We start from the raw sequence: 21,706 nt of genomic DNA on the forward strand, positions 1-21,706 counted from the left end.
CAAAGCATGTAAGTATCATCAGGAAAATGTACTTAAAGTACTCAAAGCAGAAAAACTCACATTTTAGAAACTGGAAACGATCCAAACGGTTCTGTGTTTAATCGGCTAATCATTTCAGCTGGACTTGTAGGCCGTTATATTATTGGGTAGTTTAATTTATTAAAATAATTAATTGTTTCATATAAACATGTGTTTTGTATGCAAAAATCTTACTTTGTAAAGTAGTACAGTAGTAGTAACTAAAGCTGTCAGATGAATGTAATGGAGTAAAAGGTACAATATTTCTCTCTGAAATGTAGCTGAGTAGAAGTAGAAAGTGGCATGAAAAGAAAAGACTCAAGTAAAGTACAAGTACTTCAAATTTGTACTTAAAGAACAGGAGGTGAGTAATACGTAGTTACATTCCACCACTGTATGTGACATTAATGAATTAATAATCATGAAGCATCCATGTTAGAGCAACATGCTACTCTGTACAGCAGCAGCAGAGCTACTTATATAGAGTTAGTTTAGTCCAGCGGTTCCTAACCGAGGGCTTGTTTGTAATGTGTCATAACAACCGAGTGAAAAGACTTAATTCCCCCCCCGGTGATCAATAAAGTGTCTTCTTCTTCTTGTCCATAAAGGATGAGAAGATCAGATTGTCATAAACAATAACTTATAGTGATGTGACACCTGATCCAGCACCATTCGTTAGATGAAGACCATACGATGCAGGTGAATGCTCAGAAAAGCTAGTAAGTGCACCTTTGAGCCAAATTTATTTTATATTATTTTTATATTATAAGAACATTTTCATGAACACAAATTGAATTGAGGTCAGTCTTCTGCATTACAACAGAGCCTTTGTGTCCATTTGAACTAGGCACTACTACTACTACTACTACAGTCATTGTTTATAGGAATTAAATGTATTTCGGTTTTGCTATGTGTCTGTCCATTGACTTGCACATACATACCAGTACTAAACACTTGCACATAACATGCATACTCTCATACATAACCCTTCCCAACTTTAGCATGGAAATTATATAGTTTGGTCCTAACTCTCACTGAGTGACTGTAACTTAGGCTTCAGCTAGCTAGCAGATAGATAGATAGATAGAGTCCATATACACCACAGTACAGCATTCTTGTTTTATTTAGAAAAGATCTTTTTAAATAATTGTAAATACCAGCTTTTGGCAAAGACATGGTGAGTCCAAATTGAAACATTTAGCTAGATGGAAGGCAACATGGAACATTCAGAATCATCACCGGTAAAATGAGTTAAATGTGCACTGTCATACAGAAATATTCTTCTATTAATTCAGTGAATCCTTATGAGTTACAAAATAGACCCAAAAGCATTTCTTTCTGCTCAGGTTGAAGTGCTTTAGTGATGCAAGGCCAACAACAAACAGCCATGTTCCCTACTTCGCTCTGGATAAGTACATCAGCTGAATGTCTAAAACATCATTCAAACTACTATGGCACATAACAGAAAACCAAACCACCTAACAGGGCTAGTTGTTTCTGCATTTAAAATAAAAAATGCACACATCAAAACAAAAGCTGGCATCCTCTGCATCTTAACAAATGCTTTGGACAGAAAGACATGTTATAGTGGAAGAAACCCTGCAGCAAACTTATTTTTAATTTTTTATACAAACTTGGATTAGATGGCGGTCAGGAAGAATCTGTCTGAAAATAATACAGAAGGAATACAGGATGCAGAATTTACCACATATACAGGTGTCTTAAACAAGCAATACAATGCACGGTACCAACAACAGGCAGCTATTATACAATTTTAATGGGTCAAATACCTTCACTCAGCTTTCCATGTACGACATGATTTGCTATAAAACTGCTGAAAACCCATTTTTTACATGTAGTGTTCCTTAAATGTTCGTGCTCATAAAAACAACACGGGATGACTTTTTTTAAATCTTTTCTCAAAAAAACAGCTGTCCATCATGTCTACACAGCAGGGAACCAACCAGGGTTGTCCAAAGTGTTATGTGTTAACGTTAATGTAATGGAGGTGAAGGTCTAGTTGGGGGTGATTTTGGACTTTTCAGACACTCTTCATTAAATAAAAGATTAAAGTGCCCATATTATGAAAAAAATCACTTTTTCTGAGATTTGGGGTGTTATTTTGTGTCTCTGGTGCTTCCACATGCATACAAACTTGGAAAAAAAAAACATCCATGTTGTTTTGAGTGAGATACGAGTTTCTGAATGTGTCCTGCCTTCAGTCTCCGAGTGAGCTGTTTAAAATCGGCAGGGCTTTTTACGTCACTAGCCGAGACGAGGTGGCTAACCGTAGCATGCTAGCGCAAGCATGCTAGCTCGTTCTGAATGGCAAAACACTGCTACAACACACACTAGTTCACCATAATCTACAAAAGAACGACTTACATGTCCCTATTCTGCAGGTATTCCACGTAAAGTTGGAAGTGTGCCCTCGTTTAGAAGAAGTCTCCCGGCTAATCCTGCCTTGTACTGACTGAAGCTGTAGAAACAAACAGCTAGCTAGATGATGTGATCTTACCTAGCTACTGCGCATGTGCGACTGCCAACAAAGATGTTACAGCAGTGAGAGGTCTCACTCTGTAGCTAAAACAGAGAGCTCAACACACAGGGTGAAAAGAGGAGCTGCAGCAATGCGCAGTACAACAAAAAATATGGTGTTTTTTGAAAATTAAACCATGTAAACCTATTGTGGTACAACCTCAAAATACAATTATGAACCTGAAAATGAGCATAATATGGCCACTTTAATAAATAACGACTAAGAGTCTTCAGCCATGCTAGCGACACTGTGTATTTAGACATAGGGCTGCTGTATGCTAAATGCTAAATTCAGAACGCTAACATGCTCACAGTGACAATGCTAACATCCTGATCTTTAGCAGCTTATGTTCAGCATGTTCACCTTCTTAGTTTAGCATGTTAGAATATGCATGTATCAGTGTCATAGTCGAGTCACCAACCGTCGAGTCCGAGTAAAGTCTCGAGTGCCCAGTGTCCCAGTCCAAGTCTGAGTCACCAAAGAAGACTCAGAGTCGAGTCACCATTGCCTGAGTTCGAGTCCAAGTCGAGTCGTGAGTCCAGAGAATAGCAACTCGAAACGGACTCGGGTACTCTATCACTGCCTATTACACATAAAAGTGGTTAGAAACTTCATCCAAATTCCGAGTCAAGGAGTGTGCGATTCCTATCAATAAAATTGAAATATAGCATGACCTGGTGATCATGCTAGAAATGTTTTGCCAATAGATGTTGAAATATTTCATGGGTCGAGTCCATGTTCACCATCTTAGTTTAGCATGTTAGCATATGCATGTATCAGTGTCATAGTCGAGTCACCAACCATCAAGTCCGAGTCAAGTCTCGAGTGCCCAGTGTTCAAGTCCAAGTCTAAGTCACCAAAGAAGAGTCAGAGTCGAGTCAGCATTACCGGAGTTCGAGTCCAAATCGAGTCACGAGTCCAGAGAATAGCGACTCGATGGTGATCGTGCTAGAAACATTTTGCCAATAGATATTGAAATATTTCATTGGATAATTAAAAACTTTTACCTAATGGTGCCTGCTAAGACAAGTCAGAGGATCAGTAATGTCAGTCGGCTTCTTCCTCTGGGCACCATACATATCATCATCGCAGATCATTCAATATCTGTGGAGATATTTCAGATATTTGGACCAAAGTGGTGGACTGACCAACATTGCCATCCCAGGAGCCACATCGCTAGCATGGCTAAAAACACAGAAAATTACAAAGTACAGTTCCCACAAGTGTTAGCACAGCGACCAACACACTTAGTGGTAATTTAACAAGTTATGAAGGAATTAAGCATAAGTTCAAAGTTATTAATTTGCTCCAGTAGAGCTTCTCCCAGTTGCCAGCACTGGACGACCAGCAGTGGAGGACTGTAGGCCTAATGGGCAGCTCTATCAGTGAAGCCTTTTATTCTGGATAAATACAGGCTTAGAAATGTGGTAACTGAAATGTTTTCATCTAAAACAGGGAATTTGTTTCCTTCACATATCTGCTCCTGTTGGTCCTGTATCAACTCTGTCAGATTGAAGGAGCTTATTCTTCATATAAAACCTCCCATTTCCTTCTAATTTCACCTCATTTAAGCATTGAAGTAACTTGGATGGAACACACACTATTGTAAACACTTAATGAAAATGGAATTCATTTGAAGTCAGTCAATGCAGGTCAAGTTAGTTCAATACCACAAGATTCTGCTCCTGCCTAAAGTGCAAAAACAGATCAGGGATGACTTGATCATTTGTTTGTTAGGATGATTTCTATGTTTTTCATCTGGACCAGAGAACAGGTCTCTTCCTGCCAATTAGTTCTTTTTAACAAACCAAACCTGACTCTTTCTTTCTACTTTCTTCTCTACTTTCCCTGCAGTAATTCGCCTCCTATGTTTTTCCTCTCCTCTTCCCATTTCCACTTCCCATTTCTCTTGCCATTTGCTTCAGATGGCACTCTAACTACCTCCCACCCCTGCACATCTCCTCTTCCTCTGTCTCTCTAGGATCCAGCCTCCTGTTCCTGTCCCAGGGCTTCTAACAGGAGTCCCATGGGCGTCCTCTTCAGACCGATGCTCTCCAGTTTGTTCTCCAGCTTGTTCTTCAGGCTGCGCAGCCTCACCGACGCGTGGACCAGAACCACTGTGAATGAGCGAGACACACAGAGGGATGAAGGAATACATTTATAAAGGTTAACTGAGCTGACACAGGTTACTCTGTCTCAAATTACATCCATTTCTCAAATACTGGCTGAACCAAAAATGCGGTAAGAACCTGGCATTAATCTGAAACAAGTTTATAAAAAGCCACTAATATCTGGCTTCTGTCTGTCATCTCGGCCATATATAAAAAAAAAAGAAGCAACCACGCTAACATTGTCACTGGCCTCCAACGATGTTTTCCAGCGCGTTTGTGACGTTGAATGTGACACACCAAAAAAAAAAGAACAGAAAGGCATACTCATTGGCACACTGGCAATGGGAAAGGAGTCTGTCGCATATTTTGATCATAGTGTTTAAAACCCTGCATATACGTATTTATACATATATTTTCGTAAAAAAGGATATTAGAGAGAGGTCTTTATTTCAAAAATGCGTGCGTGCGTGTGTTACTGTCTTACTCATTATAGGGAAGGCTATCCCAAACAGGAACACGGCCACATCTCCCAACACTGATATGAAGAAGTAACTGGCCAAGAGAATGGCAAACACAGAGATTGATGGGTGGTTTCTACGGAAACGACGAACTGGAGCTTGGTTCTCAGCAACCCAGACAAAGCCCAGGAATATCAAGGTGACCACCATTGCACCGACAAGCAACTGGAAGGGCTGGAAATACCTGAAAGAAAAGACACAGGAAATGTTTTCGTATTGTCAACAGTTCCCATGTGCAGATTGGAACATACCAACACAACAGTACAATAAAGGGGTGGCTCAGGTGAGTAGACAGTAAAGGCTTAAAACAGCCAAAATTCATATAGCTATAAAGCTAGAAATTCACAGAATATAATTTATATAATTCACACTAACATTTCACAAAGCCACAACATACATTGATGGCTAATAAAATAATTGCTCAAAATTCCGGGTCACTCCCTGTTAACCCGGAAGTCATAGCGTCATTTAAACCCGCCGATCGCGGTGAACTTTCCTTTATACACAAAGAGAACAGACGGCGGTAAGACACCAACATAATATGTTACCCTCTGTTACCTTTAAAACTCAATAAACAGACACGTAGTTAACAAAGACATATGTGTTGCATGGCTATTATAAGCTATCATGTTTGTGAAGTAAATGGAATGGTTTTAAACAATAAGAGAATGATGTATTGATGGTTGTAGCTATAGCATATGAATCACCGCAGTATTGGATGTTAAATGTGTACACAAGAAAGCTACGGGATTACTGTGGGGAATTTGATGAATGGCTAGGTTAACAGATAATTTGGAAACAGTGTGATAAGTAACAAAACATATTGACACGCTAAACAAACGACGTCACGTCATTGAGAAATGACATAGGTAACGCATCGCTAGCGTGACGGCAGCTATGCGCCCTATCACACTCACATAGCCAGACATTACTCCACAGCACAGCGGAGTAGCTAACGTTAGATGCTGGCTATGTTGACAGTCATAAAAGCCTGTGCTCACGCGGAGCTCTGTACCCGACTGACAGACACACTTTCTCGTCTTAAAATTACTGCAACAACCGCTGAAACACCACTACCTCGCTGTGCTTTCTACCCGACTGACAGACACACTTTCTCTACTTAAAATTACGGTAGGAACCGCTAAAAACACCACTACCTCGCCGTCCTCTCCAACTGACTGACAGACACACTTTCTTGGTTTAAAAGGAACACGTCGACTTATTGGGACTTTAGCTTATTCAACGTATCCCCCAGAGTTAGATAAGTCCATACATACCCTTCTCATCTCCGTGCGTGTCGTAACTCTGTCTGGCGCACCCACCGCTAGCCTAGTTTAGCACAGATCCTGGAGGTAACTGGCTCCATCTAGCCTACTGCTCCCAAAAAGTGACAAAATAACGCCAACATTTTCCTATTTACATGTTGTGATTTGTATAGTCAAAGCGTGTACAAATAACAAGGTCACATGAGACACAGCCATCTTCTAACCGTACACAAACTGGGAACTATATTCTCAGAAGGTGAAGCACTGCTACTTGGGCGGAGTGATTAGCGCAACACCTGAAAAGCACCATTGTTACTCTCTGCTCCTCACCACGGGGCTTCTCAGGTGCGAGCAAATCACTCCGCCCAAGTAGCAGAAGTTGCAGTGCTTCGCCTTCTGAGAGGAAAATGTTGCCGTTATTTTGTCACTTATTGGGAGTAGTAGGCTAGTTGGAGCCGGTTACCTCCAGGATCTGTGCTAAACTAGGATACGGTGAATAAGATAAAGTCCCAATAAGTCGGCATGTTCCTTTAAAATTACAGTAGAAACCGCTAAAAACACCACAACCTTGCCGTCTTCTCCACTCAACTGACAGACACACTTTCTCGGCCTAAAATTACAGTAAGAACCGCTAAAAACACCACTACCTCGCCATCCTCTCCACCAGACTGACACTTTCTCCGCTTAAAATGACTCACCGTTAGTCGGCTACGGCTGCTAAACATGCTACACGGTTGTTTTGCCGAAGTTAAATTGCACGTTTCCATTATGAGGAAGTCAAACTTGCGGTTTCTGTCATAAGTCTGTTAAGGTGGTTGTAAACTGCCGTGGCTTGCTTGCCTGGTCCTTTGGTAACGTTAGCAGTTATCGCGTGTTAGCATGGCGGCGTTAGTCAGGACCAGTCGGGATCACTTCATTGGCTGTTTCAATGGTTTTTGCGAGTAACCAACTCGAGTACCCTATATAATTCAATGTGAGTACAAAGAAAATTTGCCAACTCAGCGTCCTTTTGGGCTCTAAGCTGTCTCCATCTTTCAAATACATCTCCAATATTTATCAGGGTTTTTTACGTCTCTGGTCATGCAACTGTTTTAAAAACTGAAATTCCATCGTCTGTCCTTTTTTTCGGCTGGATGTCCATTACCTTCCGCTATCTTCGTGTTGGCATTCTAAACTCCGGTGGATTTCTGAGGACTATGGTTAACTGATCCTCAGATCTCTGCAGGGTAAATCCAGACAGCTAGCTAGACTATCTGTCCAAGCTGAGTTTTCTTTTGCACGACAAAAACTACTTTTGAACGTACACGTTCCACCAAAACAATTTCCTTCCCAAGGCTATTTTGCAGCGGCACCATGGCTCCATCCGGCTCTTAGCGCCGGCCAAGACAATTGTGATTGGTTTAAAGAATTGCCAATAAACCAGAGCACGTTTTTGTCCGATCCCAGAATGCTGTGTGGACTAGCCAGACCCTCCTTTGAATGGCTGTGTGGGAGGGTCTGGCAATGCGAGACTATTTGGGAGGAGACAGCTCATTCTCACTGCTGTTGGTAATGCAAACACATGTAAGAAAAAGATCACATAAAAGAGAGAGAGAGAGAGAGAGAGAGAGAGAGCACACAATTTGTTTGTTATCTGCAATTATATCATAATTATCCTGTGTACTTGTCATATTTAGGCCTACACCTTGTTGTTGTTTGTATGTATGTTTGTTGTTATGCTTTGGCAACACAGATGTATTGATTTTGTCATGCAACTAACTGAAACTGAAATTGAAAATTGAGAGAGAGAGAGAGAGAGAGAGAGAGAGAGAGAGAGAGAAGAAAGAAAAGGGAGGGGGGGGGTGACCACGTCAGAATAATGCAACTCACCCCACTAAAAGAAGGAGGCCCAGGGCGGACACGAGATAATTGCTCTGGTAGTACAGCAGGTTGTTGATGATGCGGTTGTTCCAGCGGTCCAGGTCGCGCACATCGGGCACTGCGAACCGGGCCGAGCACAAGAGAAAATCATCCAGGCTGCGGAGGGGTGGCGGCTGCACGCCTGCCATCTTTCCTAAACGATCATAAACTCGATTTCCCAGAATGCAACGCGGAGGGGAATGGGCGGGCGCAAGGGGGTGCGTGTCAGTCGCGCAGATACTGGCGAGGCGCGTTCCCGAGCTTTGAGAATGCGCTTTCGGTCCCACAGCAATAGGCCTATTAGTGAAATGTAGCAATACTTTTTGTACCACTGACTCTTAATATGACTCGTTCATAACGTGTTTTGGTCGATTCACTTGATTTTAAGTAATTTTAGGTAGGCTATGTAATACAATTCATTCACAATATGACTGATGAAAGGAATAATAGTTCTTACTCAGTCTGATAGTCTGATAGCCTGTAGCCCAGACCAGTGGTTATCATACTGTTTTCAACAATGTAACCCCTTTGAAATATTTTTTTAGCCAAGTACTAGTAGTAGAAAAAACGCTATAAAGAGGTACATTAGGCCTACAGCGATTCGCCATCAGTGTTGGATTTAATAAACAATAGCCTAACCTTTAACGCTATTTAGAATCAATCATAATTTATTCATAATTAGCATAAGTACTCATTAGTTTTTCATCAGTATTACTATAAATATTTACGAAATATAAGTGATATTTTTTGGATTTACATTTAAAAAAAATCTCACTCAGTACTCCAATGTACCCCTAGGGGTACGCTACCCCCCATTTGAGAAACACTGGCCTAGACTAGGGGTTTTCAATGTTTTTTAGGCCAAGGACCCCTTAGTTGAAAAAGAGACGGAGCAGGGACCCCCTACTACATATATATTTGTATAAAATTGAGTTGCATATTAAACTGGGCCTACAACAAAGTGTAGGGCGTCCTAAAGCCTTTACACATACATTTTTATGGTGCATACAATACTAGTTGTTGACATATTCATATATTTATACAGCATGTTAAAATGTGGCACAGTAAATCCTTAAGCGTAACTGTATATGTGTATGGCTACCTTATGGCTAGCTTAGCTGTAGGCCAGTAAGCCTATCATCAATGTTTTGTACATTAAAAAAAGAATTATCTTTAATAATAATATGTTGGATTCATGTTAATGTATATTTTCAGACAAAGTTTAATTTTTTTTTTTTAAACCATCAAACAATAATTTGACGGCCCATCTGAAGCAACTCTGACGACCCCCTAGGGGTCCCAGACCCCCTGTTGAAGATATCTGGCCTAGACTATATTGATTGTTATTTAATTTAGGCTAATCACATTTTAGTCTTTAATAAACGGAAGCAAGAACAACCCTGGTTGCAATATTTTTCAAAATCCTTCCATTTCACAAAACGAGTTAATTATTTATAACCAACGTGTTATCACGAGAAAACGAAAGATTGTTTCCTCTTATTAGGCTACTTATAATGTTTATCAGAGGGCCATTTTATACACTGCGGTCAAGCAGCCATCACTCGCATTTCAGTGGTAAAATCAGCCTCACAACTAGTGCAGCCATTATGTTAAAAGTATTCAAACGGCTCAGGTCGAGCTCACCATATAGAAACTATACATATATACTGTATATATTTATGGAATATCTCTGAATTAAGTTAAAATGCTTGTCAGAGATGTCCTAAACTCATGTATCAGTCATTGTCAGAAATTATTATTGTTTACCAGCAACCCAAAAATCTAAGAATTTTCTTTTTCATTTAGGCTATAAGGGACACAGGTAACATGTTTATATGTCTTGTAAATATAACCCATTTAATCTTATTTCCACATGTAGGCCTATTTTGTATTTACCCTTGTTAACACCTTATTTTGAAAACCGGACGTAGTTATACGTGTATCCGTTCGTTCACTTCACCATCTCCAGTCGCGCCAAATGCATGCTCTCGGGGGAATTGTTGTGTCTCTCTAAATTATAGTGTGGTCTAGACCTGCTCTATCTGTAAAGTGTCCTGGGATAACGTCTGTTATGATTTGATACTATTTCAAATGGGATTGAATGCCCCTAGTCTAGCTTTGCCAGACCCTTCTCCAAAGCGCGCTGAAGAAGGGTCTGGCTAGTCCACATAGCATTCGTTTAATGGCATTTCTTTAAGCTAAGCTAAGCTCCGCAGAGAGCCGCTGCAAAATAGTTGTGCGAGAGAAAACTCAGATTGGACAGATAGTCTAGCTAGCTGTCTCAATTTACCCTGCAGAGATCTGAGGAGCAGTTAACAATAGTCCTTATTAATCCACCGAATTTCAAATTCCAACACAAAGAAAACAAAAGGAAACGGAAAATGCATGCATCCGGCGGAATTTCCTGCGGCACATGAGCAATCCCGGAAGTGGAACGTCAAGGATACAGACTATAATGCCCCTAACCTGTTTGTTTCGGTTCATTTAGGCTGCTGTGAAAGCTGTCAGTTAAACTCGGTACGGTTGGTGGTGTGAAAGCAAAGCAGACCAACCCCAGGACTATGTGAGAGTAGAAAGGTGTATGTGATTTTAGCATGAAATCAAAAGCTTACTAATAAATCCATCTGCTGATCGTTAACTGTCGAGGAGTAAGCAATCTTATAAGTGATTTGTATAAGCAACACCATTTGGTAACCATCATTTCAGTGAAGGTGACTGTGTGTGAAACAATGCATCTGTATCTTTTTTTCATTGGTCAGACCAAGAACAAAATAATCTGAACTACTGGTGTAGTCAAGACATCACAGCCTAGACAGCCTTGTTGACCATTCTTCTTTAACAGGTCACCATATGTTCTTGATGTTAAATGATAAGGCTGCGATTTTCTTTCTACAAATTCCATAAAAAAAGATCTAAATCAACAATGTATCCAAACCTGATAGCCAATTAGCCTATTAATAGGCTATTATTAAAAATGCATCAGTAAGTCACACTACTACATTGAGTGACATGTTGACCTGTAGTTTATTTTTCATTTAACCCCACATATAGCCTACCTGTCATAAATGCTCACAAGTGTGAATTAATCCGCCTTGGAAAATGCTCCCCAATAAATGCACTATATCTTCCTGTTTTAAAGATGTATGTCTTCAGTAGGAACCAATGACTTTGGGTGATGGGTCCGAGAGCCACAGACTGGGTAGGGAAGTCAGAGGGTATTGAGAGACGGTGTTGGTCTTGTCATGGAAGTTGTTGACAATAAGGAAATATTGAATAAAATCAGCCTTATAGTTTTAATAAGAAAAAATGGCTAGTGGCGTGCAAAGACTGGGGAATAGGGGCCTCCTCTGCATGCAGAGGGTTAGGGTGCCAGCAGCCTGCATAGGATGCACATGTAGCACGCACATTACTCATTCATCTTAACGTACAAATCACTCTTTCCAATACAAAATGCTAATAATAACATGTTTTGTCTCCTCTTACAGCTGGTTTGAGCAAGAAACAGACTTACAATAACTACACATATTTATTAGAAAGTGGGATGCTGAGTAATAAGTAATGGAACTCTGTTGAACAGAAATCCCCTTGAACAGTGCTGCCCTCTGTGGTTTGGGTGAGGTGTTCGGTCAAGTTATGGTAAAAGTCCCAAAGATTAGTGGTTGGGGTTATGGTAACGTTGGATTAAGGTATAACAGCACAGAAGAGACAGGCTTGGTCTTACAATACATACTGATGGAGAAGTAGACTTTGGCAACAACACTGTACTCCACTTTATGTTTCAATTTGCTTCCAGGTCACAACCATAGACTGTATATACAGTCTATGGTCACAACAGAGTGGCATTGAGCTAACCAGAGAAGCATTTTGGCTAATAAAGAAGCATCTGGATCACAGCTGGATCAGGAAGACCCTTGACCTATTGGTCACTTGGTTTGACAAAAGGCTCATTTGGGGGTTATATAGGGTGACAAGGAAGCATCCTGCTTAAAGGGACTTTACAGCAATTTATTGCACTCCTATAAAATTGGGGGACATGCAACATATGTTAGGTCATAGCCTCCGAAGTAGCAGCAAGACCTTTGGGGACTATTTCCCGAGGCGGATTACACACTGGTGAGCATTTATGACAGGTAGGCTATATGTGGGGTTAAATCAAAAATGAACTACAGGTCAACATGTCACTCAGTGTAGTAGTGTGACTTACTGATTAATTTTAAATAATAGCCTATTGATAGGCTAATTGGCTATCAGGTTTGGATACATTGTTTATTTAGATCTTTTTATGGAATTTGTTGAAAATGTAAAAAAATAAAGTAAATCGCAGGAACATACAGTGACCTGTTAATCATAGCCTCCGAAGGAGCACAAAGACTTTTATTGTGAAAGGCCAGAGAGCGAGAAGCGGGAGACATTCGGGAGCGCGCTCTGCTGTACAGTCTCCTGTGGTTTTTATCCGGTTGGCTGCTGCGGGAGCGGGCTCGCGCCCGGGCGGCTCCGTAAAAGAAAAAAAAAAACGGTGTGACAGCTCAGAGCTGTCCACGTCAACATACCGAGTGAGCTGCGAGCGAGCACGGCGGCGGCAGCAGCAGCGATGGACTCTCTGGTGAGCCTCTCCGCCGTTTCACCGGGCTCGGGAACCGACACCTTTAGTTTGGTGTAGGAGGGGTGTAATGTGCTCGGTAGTTTGTGTTTTTTTTTGTGCAGCTTTTATCGCGCACGGGACATTTGTTGCATTATGGCAGTTTTGGTGTTGGGCATTACTGGAGAGGGAGGGGGAGGAGTGGGGCTGGGTGCAGACTGTTCATAAATCAGAAACGGGTTTGATTTGCTCTGTAATCCATGAATGTAAGTGGGATCCTGGTATGGGATTGTGCACGCGCAGGCCTGACCTGATCAGTGTTTCACGTGCAGCCAGCGCTCTAAACGCCACAGTATCTTTTTCCTGCTATGCTGTGTAAAAAATAGTAGCTACAGTTTGTCTGTGCTAGTCACAGTGCGACAACTTATTAGCGTTTAACTTAACTCCATACAATAGACTGGGTGAGCCTCAGCTGTTATCCACTTATCAGCGCGATGCCCAGTGCAGAGCGCAACAGGACATAACTATAAGCCAAAGCTTTAGTTCCTGCAGGAACAACAATCCTCTATATCACACATGAGGAACAGCCGTGCGTGCGTATAGTTAAAGTGTGTGTGTGTGTGTGTGTGTGTGTCTCTGTGTGTGTATTTAAATGTCTGCTTGTGTTGAGCATATGTGCACAGATCGGTTGACGTGTAGAGCAGAGTAGGTGCCACGTCCACCGTTCTCTCTCTCTCTCTCTCTCTCTCTCTCTCTCTCTCTCTCTCTCTCTCTCTCTCTCTCTCTCTCTCTCTCTCTCTCTCTCTCTCTCTCTCTCTCTCTCTCTCTTTCTAATCTCTATCTTTTCTCACATTTACTCCAATTATTTGTGTCAATGTCTATCTTATTCTTTCTGCTTCACTCTTTCTCAGTGCTGGTAAAGTAACTAAGTAGCCTACATTTACTCAAGTAGCTACTGCACTTAAAGTACTTTGAGTACTTCCATTTAATGCCACTTCCACTCCACTACTGTGGGAAAGATTGTACTCTAAGGTCCTTGACTTGCTTGACTTATGTATTTCCATTGAACATGTATGTAACTATACAGTACTTTTACTTGAGTACATCCATGATGCCACTTCTACCGTACTTCACTACATTTTAAAGGGAAGGTTTAGTTTTTACTCAACTACATTTATCGGACACATTACTAGTTACTTTACAGATGTATATTTTACATATATAACACATGATCATCTTTTAAATATGATACATAGATTAAACTATCTAACAGTACCTAACAGTACTTCAAAACTAGCTCCACAGACCAACTACAACAGTACAATTTTACTCAGACATAAATGCATAGGCTAACAATAATCAAAGAAACATTAGCATAATGTGTTCTGTTTTTATTGTAAAGTATTTTTGTAAATGTGTTTTTAAAGGTGCTAAATAAAGTGTATTATTATGATTAGGGATCGACCGATACTGGTTTTTCAAGGCCGATACTGATTATTAGTAGTTATTGAAACCGATAGCCGATATTTGGAACCGATATGCATATACAGTGAAAATGCCAAAGCAGAGGGACAGACACAGAGCTGTAGCCAAGCCAGGGTAGAACACTTTGTAATTCATTAACTTTATCAGTTAATAAAACGCAGATACAGATAATCTGCAAACTGCCAAAAAAAGGGCTCGATAATCGGCCTATCCATAATTATTATGTGAAACTATATAAAAATACTTCAAGCACATTTTTCTACCAGTCAACAGGTAGGCTACTTTTTTGGATGCAGGACTTTTACTTGTCACAGAGTATTTTCACAATGCGTTATTGATACTTTTACTAAAGTAAATGATTTGCTCTTTCTCACTCTCTTGCTTGTATTACAAACCTGTGAAGCTTTTTGGCGTATGTATCTTTCTCAGATTCTTGCTTGTGACCACTTGCAAATATTCCATTACAAGTAAAAGTCATTCATTCAAAAGGTCACTTTAAAGGAGTACTTCAGCAATATAGGGTTGCATGTCCACAAAGTTAAGAGACGGATCAAAAAACAGGTCAAAACACACCAAGTTAGTGTAATGTAGGCTTCCTGTTATTAATGTGTAGTTTCTTAATCCAAAACAAGATAACCCCGATGACATCAGTAGGGGTTATTTCTGCAGACTTCTGCTTTTTTTTCCCATTTGTTGTTCAGTTGAAAAATATGCTGACCACAAATATAATACATTAAAAAAAGAAAAGAAAATCAAATAGAATAGGGAAGAAAAGAATGGAGGATAAAGAAAAGGAAATGAATACAAAAATAAATAAATGAAACACAAAAATAGAGGAAAGCCTGTACAGACACGACTGTAGCAATGTGGTACATAAAATGATGGGATGTCATAATGCTACCAATATCCAGAGCAAGATCATTAAAAAAGGAAAAGTCTTCACTGCTCTCACGATTCGATTATCCTGTCAACGATTTGAATCGATGTCCCGACGCGCCACGATGCATCACGAGGCGTCACTTCCTCAATATTATTATATATTGCTACACATGGTTTTCATCAACAAATTCAAGCAGTCTATATAAAACGCCCTTTTTTATTGAGTCTGCTCTTAAAAAGGACACTTCCTGAATGTAGCGGAGTCTGAACACAGCAGACAACAGACAAAATGCAAAAACTAAAAAGCAGCGACCATAGAAAATCAACAAGTAACATCAATAGGCAATAATCGATTATGGTCTGTCCCTGCATCGATGCAGAATAGTCCGCATAGACCGCATCGATGCAGTGATTAATTTCAACACCCCTACAATGTTCATTTGAAAGATTTTATCCCCACATCAACTATAGTGCTCAGTATATTGAGGAATGAATGTATCTACTACATGTCCCAATTCATACAGTAGATCACTTACTTTACATTCATAGCTAGAAAAGACCGCAAAAGGCAAATAATGGTCACATTTATTTAGATTTGGTGTTGATCCAGATGTGAGGATTCTACAGTTTTCCATGTTTGGGAGTAACAAAAATGCTGCATTCATGTGCTGCTGGGAACTTCAGCAATGTCATCCTAGAAACAATTGTTCTCAGAAAAGAATATTAAATAAAGAAATTCTGTTGAGTCATAGAAATAATCATATATAGTCCTTGCAGTATATTTTCCATTAAAGTAGCTACCCTAGGATAACTTTTGTTTATAGTGTGTTTGTCAAACAAAAGTTTGACATTTTGGGAAATCCACTTTCTTTCTTGCAGAGAGTTAGGGAAGATCGATACCAGTCTCGTCACTGTCCGGTAAATATTCAGGCTCAGCAAGTAGACGTTTAGCTTAGCTTAGCACAAAGACTGAAAACAGGGGAAACAGAATCTACCTACCAACACTTCTAAAGCTCACTATTTAACATGTTGAGTCTTTTTTGGTTAATCTGTTCAAAAACCAAACTGTAAAAAAAGTAATTTAGCTGTTTTACTGCTAACTGTTTCCAGTCTTTGTGCCAAACGTAGCTAATCGGCTTTACCATACAGAGAGAAGAGTGGAAAACGTGTTCTTCAAATAAGCACATTTTCCAAAATGTCTTCACAGACATTTATTTCTCTCCATTGGCTCTGAAAGAAAAACGCTTCTTCCTGTTTTGTGCCGTAAATCATTTTTAAATAGAATAACTGTAAGTGATCTGGTTCTGTTTAGCAAGCAGATACAGTAGAAGCAAAAAATGTTAGCCTGAAAGGCATTTTATTGCATCATATTCTTTTATGGAAACAGGTCTCAGCTACTGTCACTTATTCTTTATCACAGTATCAGCTAAATGCCTTGAATGTCCCATTTGTATATCGTGTCTACAATGTGGTAAAGAAATCAAAATGGCAGCTTAGGAAACGGCCAATTGCAAGATTTGTTTTTTTGAGTTTTTCTGTCTCCAGACATCTAAATTGGTCTTCTGGTTTTGTCCATGACCTACTTATAAACATACACTCCAGAGAAAATCATTATGTTTAAACCAAACAGCTCATTTTTTTTTTTTTACATTTTAGGCATGTAGCTTGTCATGTTGATCCAGAGAGACTTACAGTGAGTCAAAAAAGCTTCTCTTTTTACATTTATTTTTTACATTAACTCTCTAAACTCAGACTGAGGCTGTTGTTGTACAATTGACTAAATGATTATGCAGAGAAGTCATACCTCCGAACAATAGGCAGTCCCCTCTTATTTCCGCAGTTATTCCCAACTATCTGACATTTACAATATTATATGTTAGCCAATAATCTGTTGATCTCAAGTAAGCCATTTTAGTGATTAGGTGTGTAAATTATGTAAAGAGCCTCTCCCCTGAAGACAGGGCAGGACCAGGGATCAGCAGCCGGTTGCTCCAGCAGTTTGGAACTTGAAATGTAGACTAGTTATAGAGTACAGTAAGTGTTGACTGAATGAAAACATGTTGCACCACACTAACAAGTAAGATTTAGACCGACTAACTGCTTGTTGGAACTGGGCATGCTATTATACAAACCATTTAGGTTGCTTTCACCCCTGCCTCGTTAACTTCGGTTGAATCGCACTAGAGTTTGTTTTGCCCCGCTGGTGCGGTTCGTGTGGGCAGGTGAGAACGCGGCAATCGCACTCGAGTTGCACACCAAAAGCGGACCAAACTAACGTACCGAGACCTGCTTGATGAGGTGGTCTTGGTTCGCTTTCAATCAGCTCTGGGGCGGTTCGTTTGTGGGGAGAACGTGATCCGACCTCGAACCGCCCGAGTTGAATGCGTTCCATTTACAAGTTGGGTTTTCTTTGTTTTCATTAGCTCTAGCTAGGTTAGCCATTGTTAGCAATGCCAGTTTATAACAACGCATTGCCCTGTTTCTTGTGCATACAAACAGCGTAATAACATGTCAACAGATGTACAACTGATTTAGTGAGACACAAATAACACAGAAGTGCTTATAACTGTATGTTACTACAGCTTTCACGACTGTTGATGCACGGAGCAGCCATGTTGGATTTTTAGCGTCGGGTACTCGGTGGTTGCCTGAGTTCCAAGCTCGGAAATCCGAGGTCAGGGTGCTTGTTTCTGACTTTGACCTCGGAAAATCTGAGTTCCGAGTACAAATGGAGCTTTTTTTGACTCACTGTAAGTCTCTCTGGATCAACATGACAAGCTACATGCCTAAAATGTAAAAAAAAAAATGAGCTGTTTGGTTTAAACATAATGATTTTCTCTGGAGTGTATGTTTATAAGTAGGTCATGGACAAAACCAGAAGACCAATTTAGATGTCTGGAGACAGAAAAACTCAAAAAAACAAATCTTGCAATTGGCCGTTTCCTAAGCTGCCATTTTGATTTCCTTTTTGATTTTTTCATATAACTACATATACTCTGCAAGTCTGAGCCATTGTCTCCTGTAGTCAGGTGTGCTTAGCAATCTGCGATGCGGCAGAGCAGCCAACTGTAACAGCTTGCAGTGTTTCCCTCACAGAAGAAGACTGCAGTCAAGCTCGCCGTCCGTCACTCGCATCTCAGTGGTCAAACCAGTCGCTGCTGAAGTTGGAGACAGACGCCGGCCGAGCAGAGCGAAGGCTCATTGACCAGAGCAGACGTAGTAACGTCGCTCGCAAAACAATGTCTAAATGAAATGAGCTGGTTTGACCATGGAGATGCAATCAAAAATATGCACTAGTCCACACAGGACCTTCTTCCTGTATTTACTTTCTTGCTCACGCCCCAGACACATCCGACCAACAAGCGGGGTGAACGTTCTTGCGTGGTTTGTAATGACGCATTTTGGTACGCTTGGAAGTTTACAAACTCATCAACTGATTTGGACCAAAGCAAACTAACTATAGGTGTGAAAACGCCCTTAGTGAAGAGTAAAACAGGTTAGGTATGGAATATGGTCGACCTGAAACATGATCGAAATGCTATTTAATAATGTTGAATGTTATAGTAGGGAAGGTAAAGTATACAGGCCCCACTCTCAGTGGAGGACAATAAGTGTCCATTGTAATGCAGGAAGGCCTTCACACACAACCTTCATGGTCTAATAAATCTAGGTCTGCATATCACTGTATACAGCGGGAAATGCAAACCTATAGGCTCTGTGGGTTTAGTATACTGTATATGACAACTTAGATTATGAAAAATGTAGAGCTGCAAAGATGAATCAAATAGTTGTCAACTGTTAAATTAATCGGCAACTATTTTCATAATCTTTTTTTAAAGTTGTTGTTTTTTTTTGAAAAATTCTCTGATTCCAGCTGAATATTTTCTAGTTTCTTCATTCCTCTGTGACAGTAAACTGAATATCTTTGAGTTGTGGACAAAACAAGACATTTGAGGACGTCACCCTTGGCTTTGGGAAACACTGATCGACATTTTATAGACCAAACAACTAATCCATTAATCGAGAAAATAATGGACAGATTAATCGACAATCAAAACAATCGTTAGTTGCAGCCCTAGAAAAAGGATTGGTGTGTCAGTGAGATGGCTTGTATTGCTCCTGTCTTGCATAAAACAAGTGATACCTTTTGTACTGAGACAATAATGAAGAAAACCTTTTCACATTTCATCAAAAATGGATTGGTTAAAATTCTGACCATTGAATAATCCCTCCCATTAGGAGACATATTGGAATGTTTAGCCACCAAGTGGTGCAACCACGGTGTTGGTCTGTTAGTTCATCACTTTGGTGGTTCCCAGATGAATCATAATGACTTGGCGATCCTTTGATTTTTGTCTAGCTCCATCATCAGATCAAGATTTCAGTTTGTCCAAATACCTGCCAAACTAATGACATTCCCATCCGCCTCAGCTGTTCCTTGTGTTTAGCACTAATTTAAGAAATAGAAAAATTATTTCTCATATCATAAAAAGTGATTCAGTTCAGCTAATATCAGACCAATATATTGCCTGAAACGAAAGGTGGTTGATCCAAATGCGTCTCCGTCCTCATCGTCATCTTCATCCTGCTATAACCATGGTAACAGTGGATGCTGTAAGTTTCTGGTCTAAGTTCTGTGATACACTCTGACTGTGAATCTATGCTAGTCAGTGCATAACAGAACTTTGTCCCGGGTCTGAAAACTCTTCGATGGATGGATGGATGGATGGATGGATGGATGGATGGATGGATGGATGGATGGATGGATTAGCAGGAGGAATGGATGTCTTTTGTCATTTCCACATCTGGAAGACAAAGTTCAAAACAAAGATGGATGACAAAACAAAACAAAAGCACAAATGTCTACGGAGATAAAACCACCAATGTAGAAACTGGTTGGACTGGGCGTGTAATGTGTGTACAGGGTGTTGCTGGGTAATAAAGGCTGATACAACACACTGGTCAGGCATTATCAAATAGACCTCTCCTTGTCCAATATGATTTCCTGATGTGACTCAGCAAAGCTAAAATATTTAAGATGTTCTCCCTGTTTATTGTTGCAGGAACCTTCCCTCTATACAGTGAAAGCTGTTTTCATTCTTGACAATGATGGCAACAGACTTCTGTCAAAGGTAATGTTAAAGGACCATACCAGTGTTTCAGCCCATTAATTGCACATTACCCCAGACTTGCGTCAGTTAGGTAATCCATTTATTTCTTCTGTCAGAGTTAATTTGTCTGTAGTCCTCAAACCTCAGTGTTTATCATGTGGATTCCCTCTCCAGACTTCAATGTTTGTTTCAAATTTGAAAAGCCCTATGAAAGGGGGTTGTGTGAATCCATTTAAAATAATTGTTCAATATTCTGTGAAAAATGCTTATTTGCTTTCTTGCCAAGAGTTAGATGAGAAGATTGATGCCACCCTCATGTCCCGCTGAGTTGTAAGAGAGTGAATAGTAAACAGTGAGGTGAAGATTAATTTACACTGCTGCATTGTTTCCTGTGATTCCCTCCTGCGTGTGAAGGCAATTTAATCCAGCGTCAGAATGGCGGACTCCGCCACTTACAATGAAAACTAAAGAGATAATTGCTGAATCAATGAATGAAACACATTGAATGGCTATAGAACTCAACCATGACCGCCCGCTCTTCGAACAGCTCTGGTTCCGGAAGTGACTTTCCCCATCAATTGCTCCATCGACGATCCTGACAATGCTTGTATAAAGAGTTTTAAGTCCGGAACCAAGCCAACCTAGTTTGCGGGTGTGGTAAACAACACACAGCGAGCGAGCTCCACCAATCAGAGACGTCACTGTTACGCTTAGGATTGTGGGTAGTGTAGTATTTCTCCATGACATCGCGAATAAAACAAGGTTGATTTCATACAGACTTGTGGCTTCTAGAGGAGCAGAAACTTTCGTTTCACAAGCTCGTAGCTCGTGGTCAGTCTACCTTGAATGGTTTAGACCTCGTGTCAAACTCAAGGCCCGCTGGCCAAATCCGGACCGTCGCAGATTTTGATCTGGCAATCAATTTATGTTCACAATAAATTTAGGCCCACATAGTTTTGGTCACATTTGCTGACACTTTTGGCGATTGCTAAGGAACTATTTTTTTTAAGATTATTTTTTGGGCATTTCCACCTTTATTCACCAGGACAGCTCAGACATGAAAGGGGAGAGAGAGTGGAAAGACATGCAGGAACTCGCCACAGGTCAGATTCGAACCCTGGGCGTCTGCGTCAAGGAATAAACCTCCTCATATGGGCGGGCGCTCCACCAACTGAGCCACCCGGGTGCCCGCTATGGAACTTTTTTGCAGACTTTTTTTTAGCGTTTTATGTCAACCAAACTGTAAGTTAGAAGACTTTATAACACATGCAATAATAGAGTCAAAGATATTTGACTTAAAAG

General features: G+C 40.4%; 2 protein-coding genes across 5 annotated transcripts in view; one reads left to right on the forward strand and one right to left on the reverse strand.

The window, feature by feature from the left end:
- Positions 1-3,521: 3,521 nt before the first annotated feature.
- praf2 (PRA1 domain family, member 2) lies at positions 3,522-8,538 on the reverse strand. The gene is made up of 3 exons (XM_031317929.2): positions 8,321-8,538; positions 5,153-5,370; positions 3,522-4,674 (listed from the first exon to the last, which is right to left on the reverse strand). Exons 1-3 carry the CDS (start codon positions 8,497-8,499, stop codon positions 4,535-4,537), a joined length of 537 nt encoding a protein of 178 aa, XP_031173789.1. The 5' UTR covers positions 8,500-8,538; the 3' UTR covers positions 3,522-4,534.
- A 4,244-nt stretch (positions 8,539-12,782) lies between these two features.
- Positions 12,783-21,706, forward strand: part of copz2 (COPI coat complex subunit zeta 2) — a 28,503-nt gene continuing 19,579 nt past the window's right edge. For 3 of the 4 annotated variants that reach the window (XR_004108175.2, XR_004108173.2, XM_031317941.2), the window contains exons 1-2: positions 12,783-12,953; positions 20,357-20,425. Coding sequence is in view for 2 of the 4 variants with exons in the window: in XM_031317941.2 (XP_031173801.1) it covers positions 12,942-12,953; positions 20,357-20,425 (81 nt within the window). In the remaining 2 variants the exon portion in view is untranslated. The remainder of the gene's footprint in view (positions 12,954-20,356; positions 20,426-21,706) is intronic. The other variant, XM_031317956.2, reaches the window with a different exon arrangement.

The sequence above is a fragment of the Sander lucioperca genome, chromosome 2 (genome assembly GCF_008315115.2).
Source record: "Sander lucioperca isolate FBNREF2018 chromosome 2, SLUC_FBN_1.2, whole genome shotgun sequence".
Lineage (NCBI taxonomy): Eukaryota > Metazoa > Chordata > Actinopteri > Perciformes > Percidae > Sander > Sander lucioperca.

Bases quoted from the DNA above. Each gene is read 5' to 3' on its own strand.
- praf2 (XM_031317929.2), bottom strand. From the start codon at position 8,499: ATGGCAGGCGTGCAGCCGCCACCCCTCCGCAGCCTGGATGATTTTCTC. The intron at 5,371-8,320 runs GTGAGTTGCATT...CTTTTCTTTCAG, and splicing joins GGCCTCCTTCTTTTAGTGGG to GTATTTCCAGCCCTTCCAGT. The intron at 4,675-5,152 runs GTAAGACAGTAA...GCTCATTCACAG, and splicing joins GATAGCCTTCCCTATAATGA to TGGTTCTGGTCCACGCGTCG.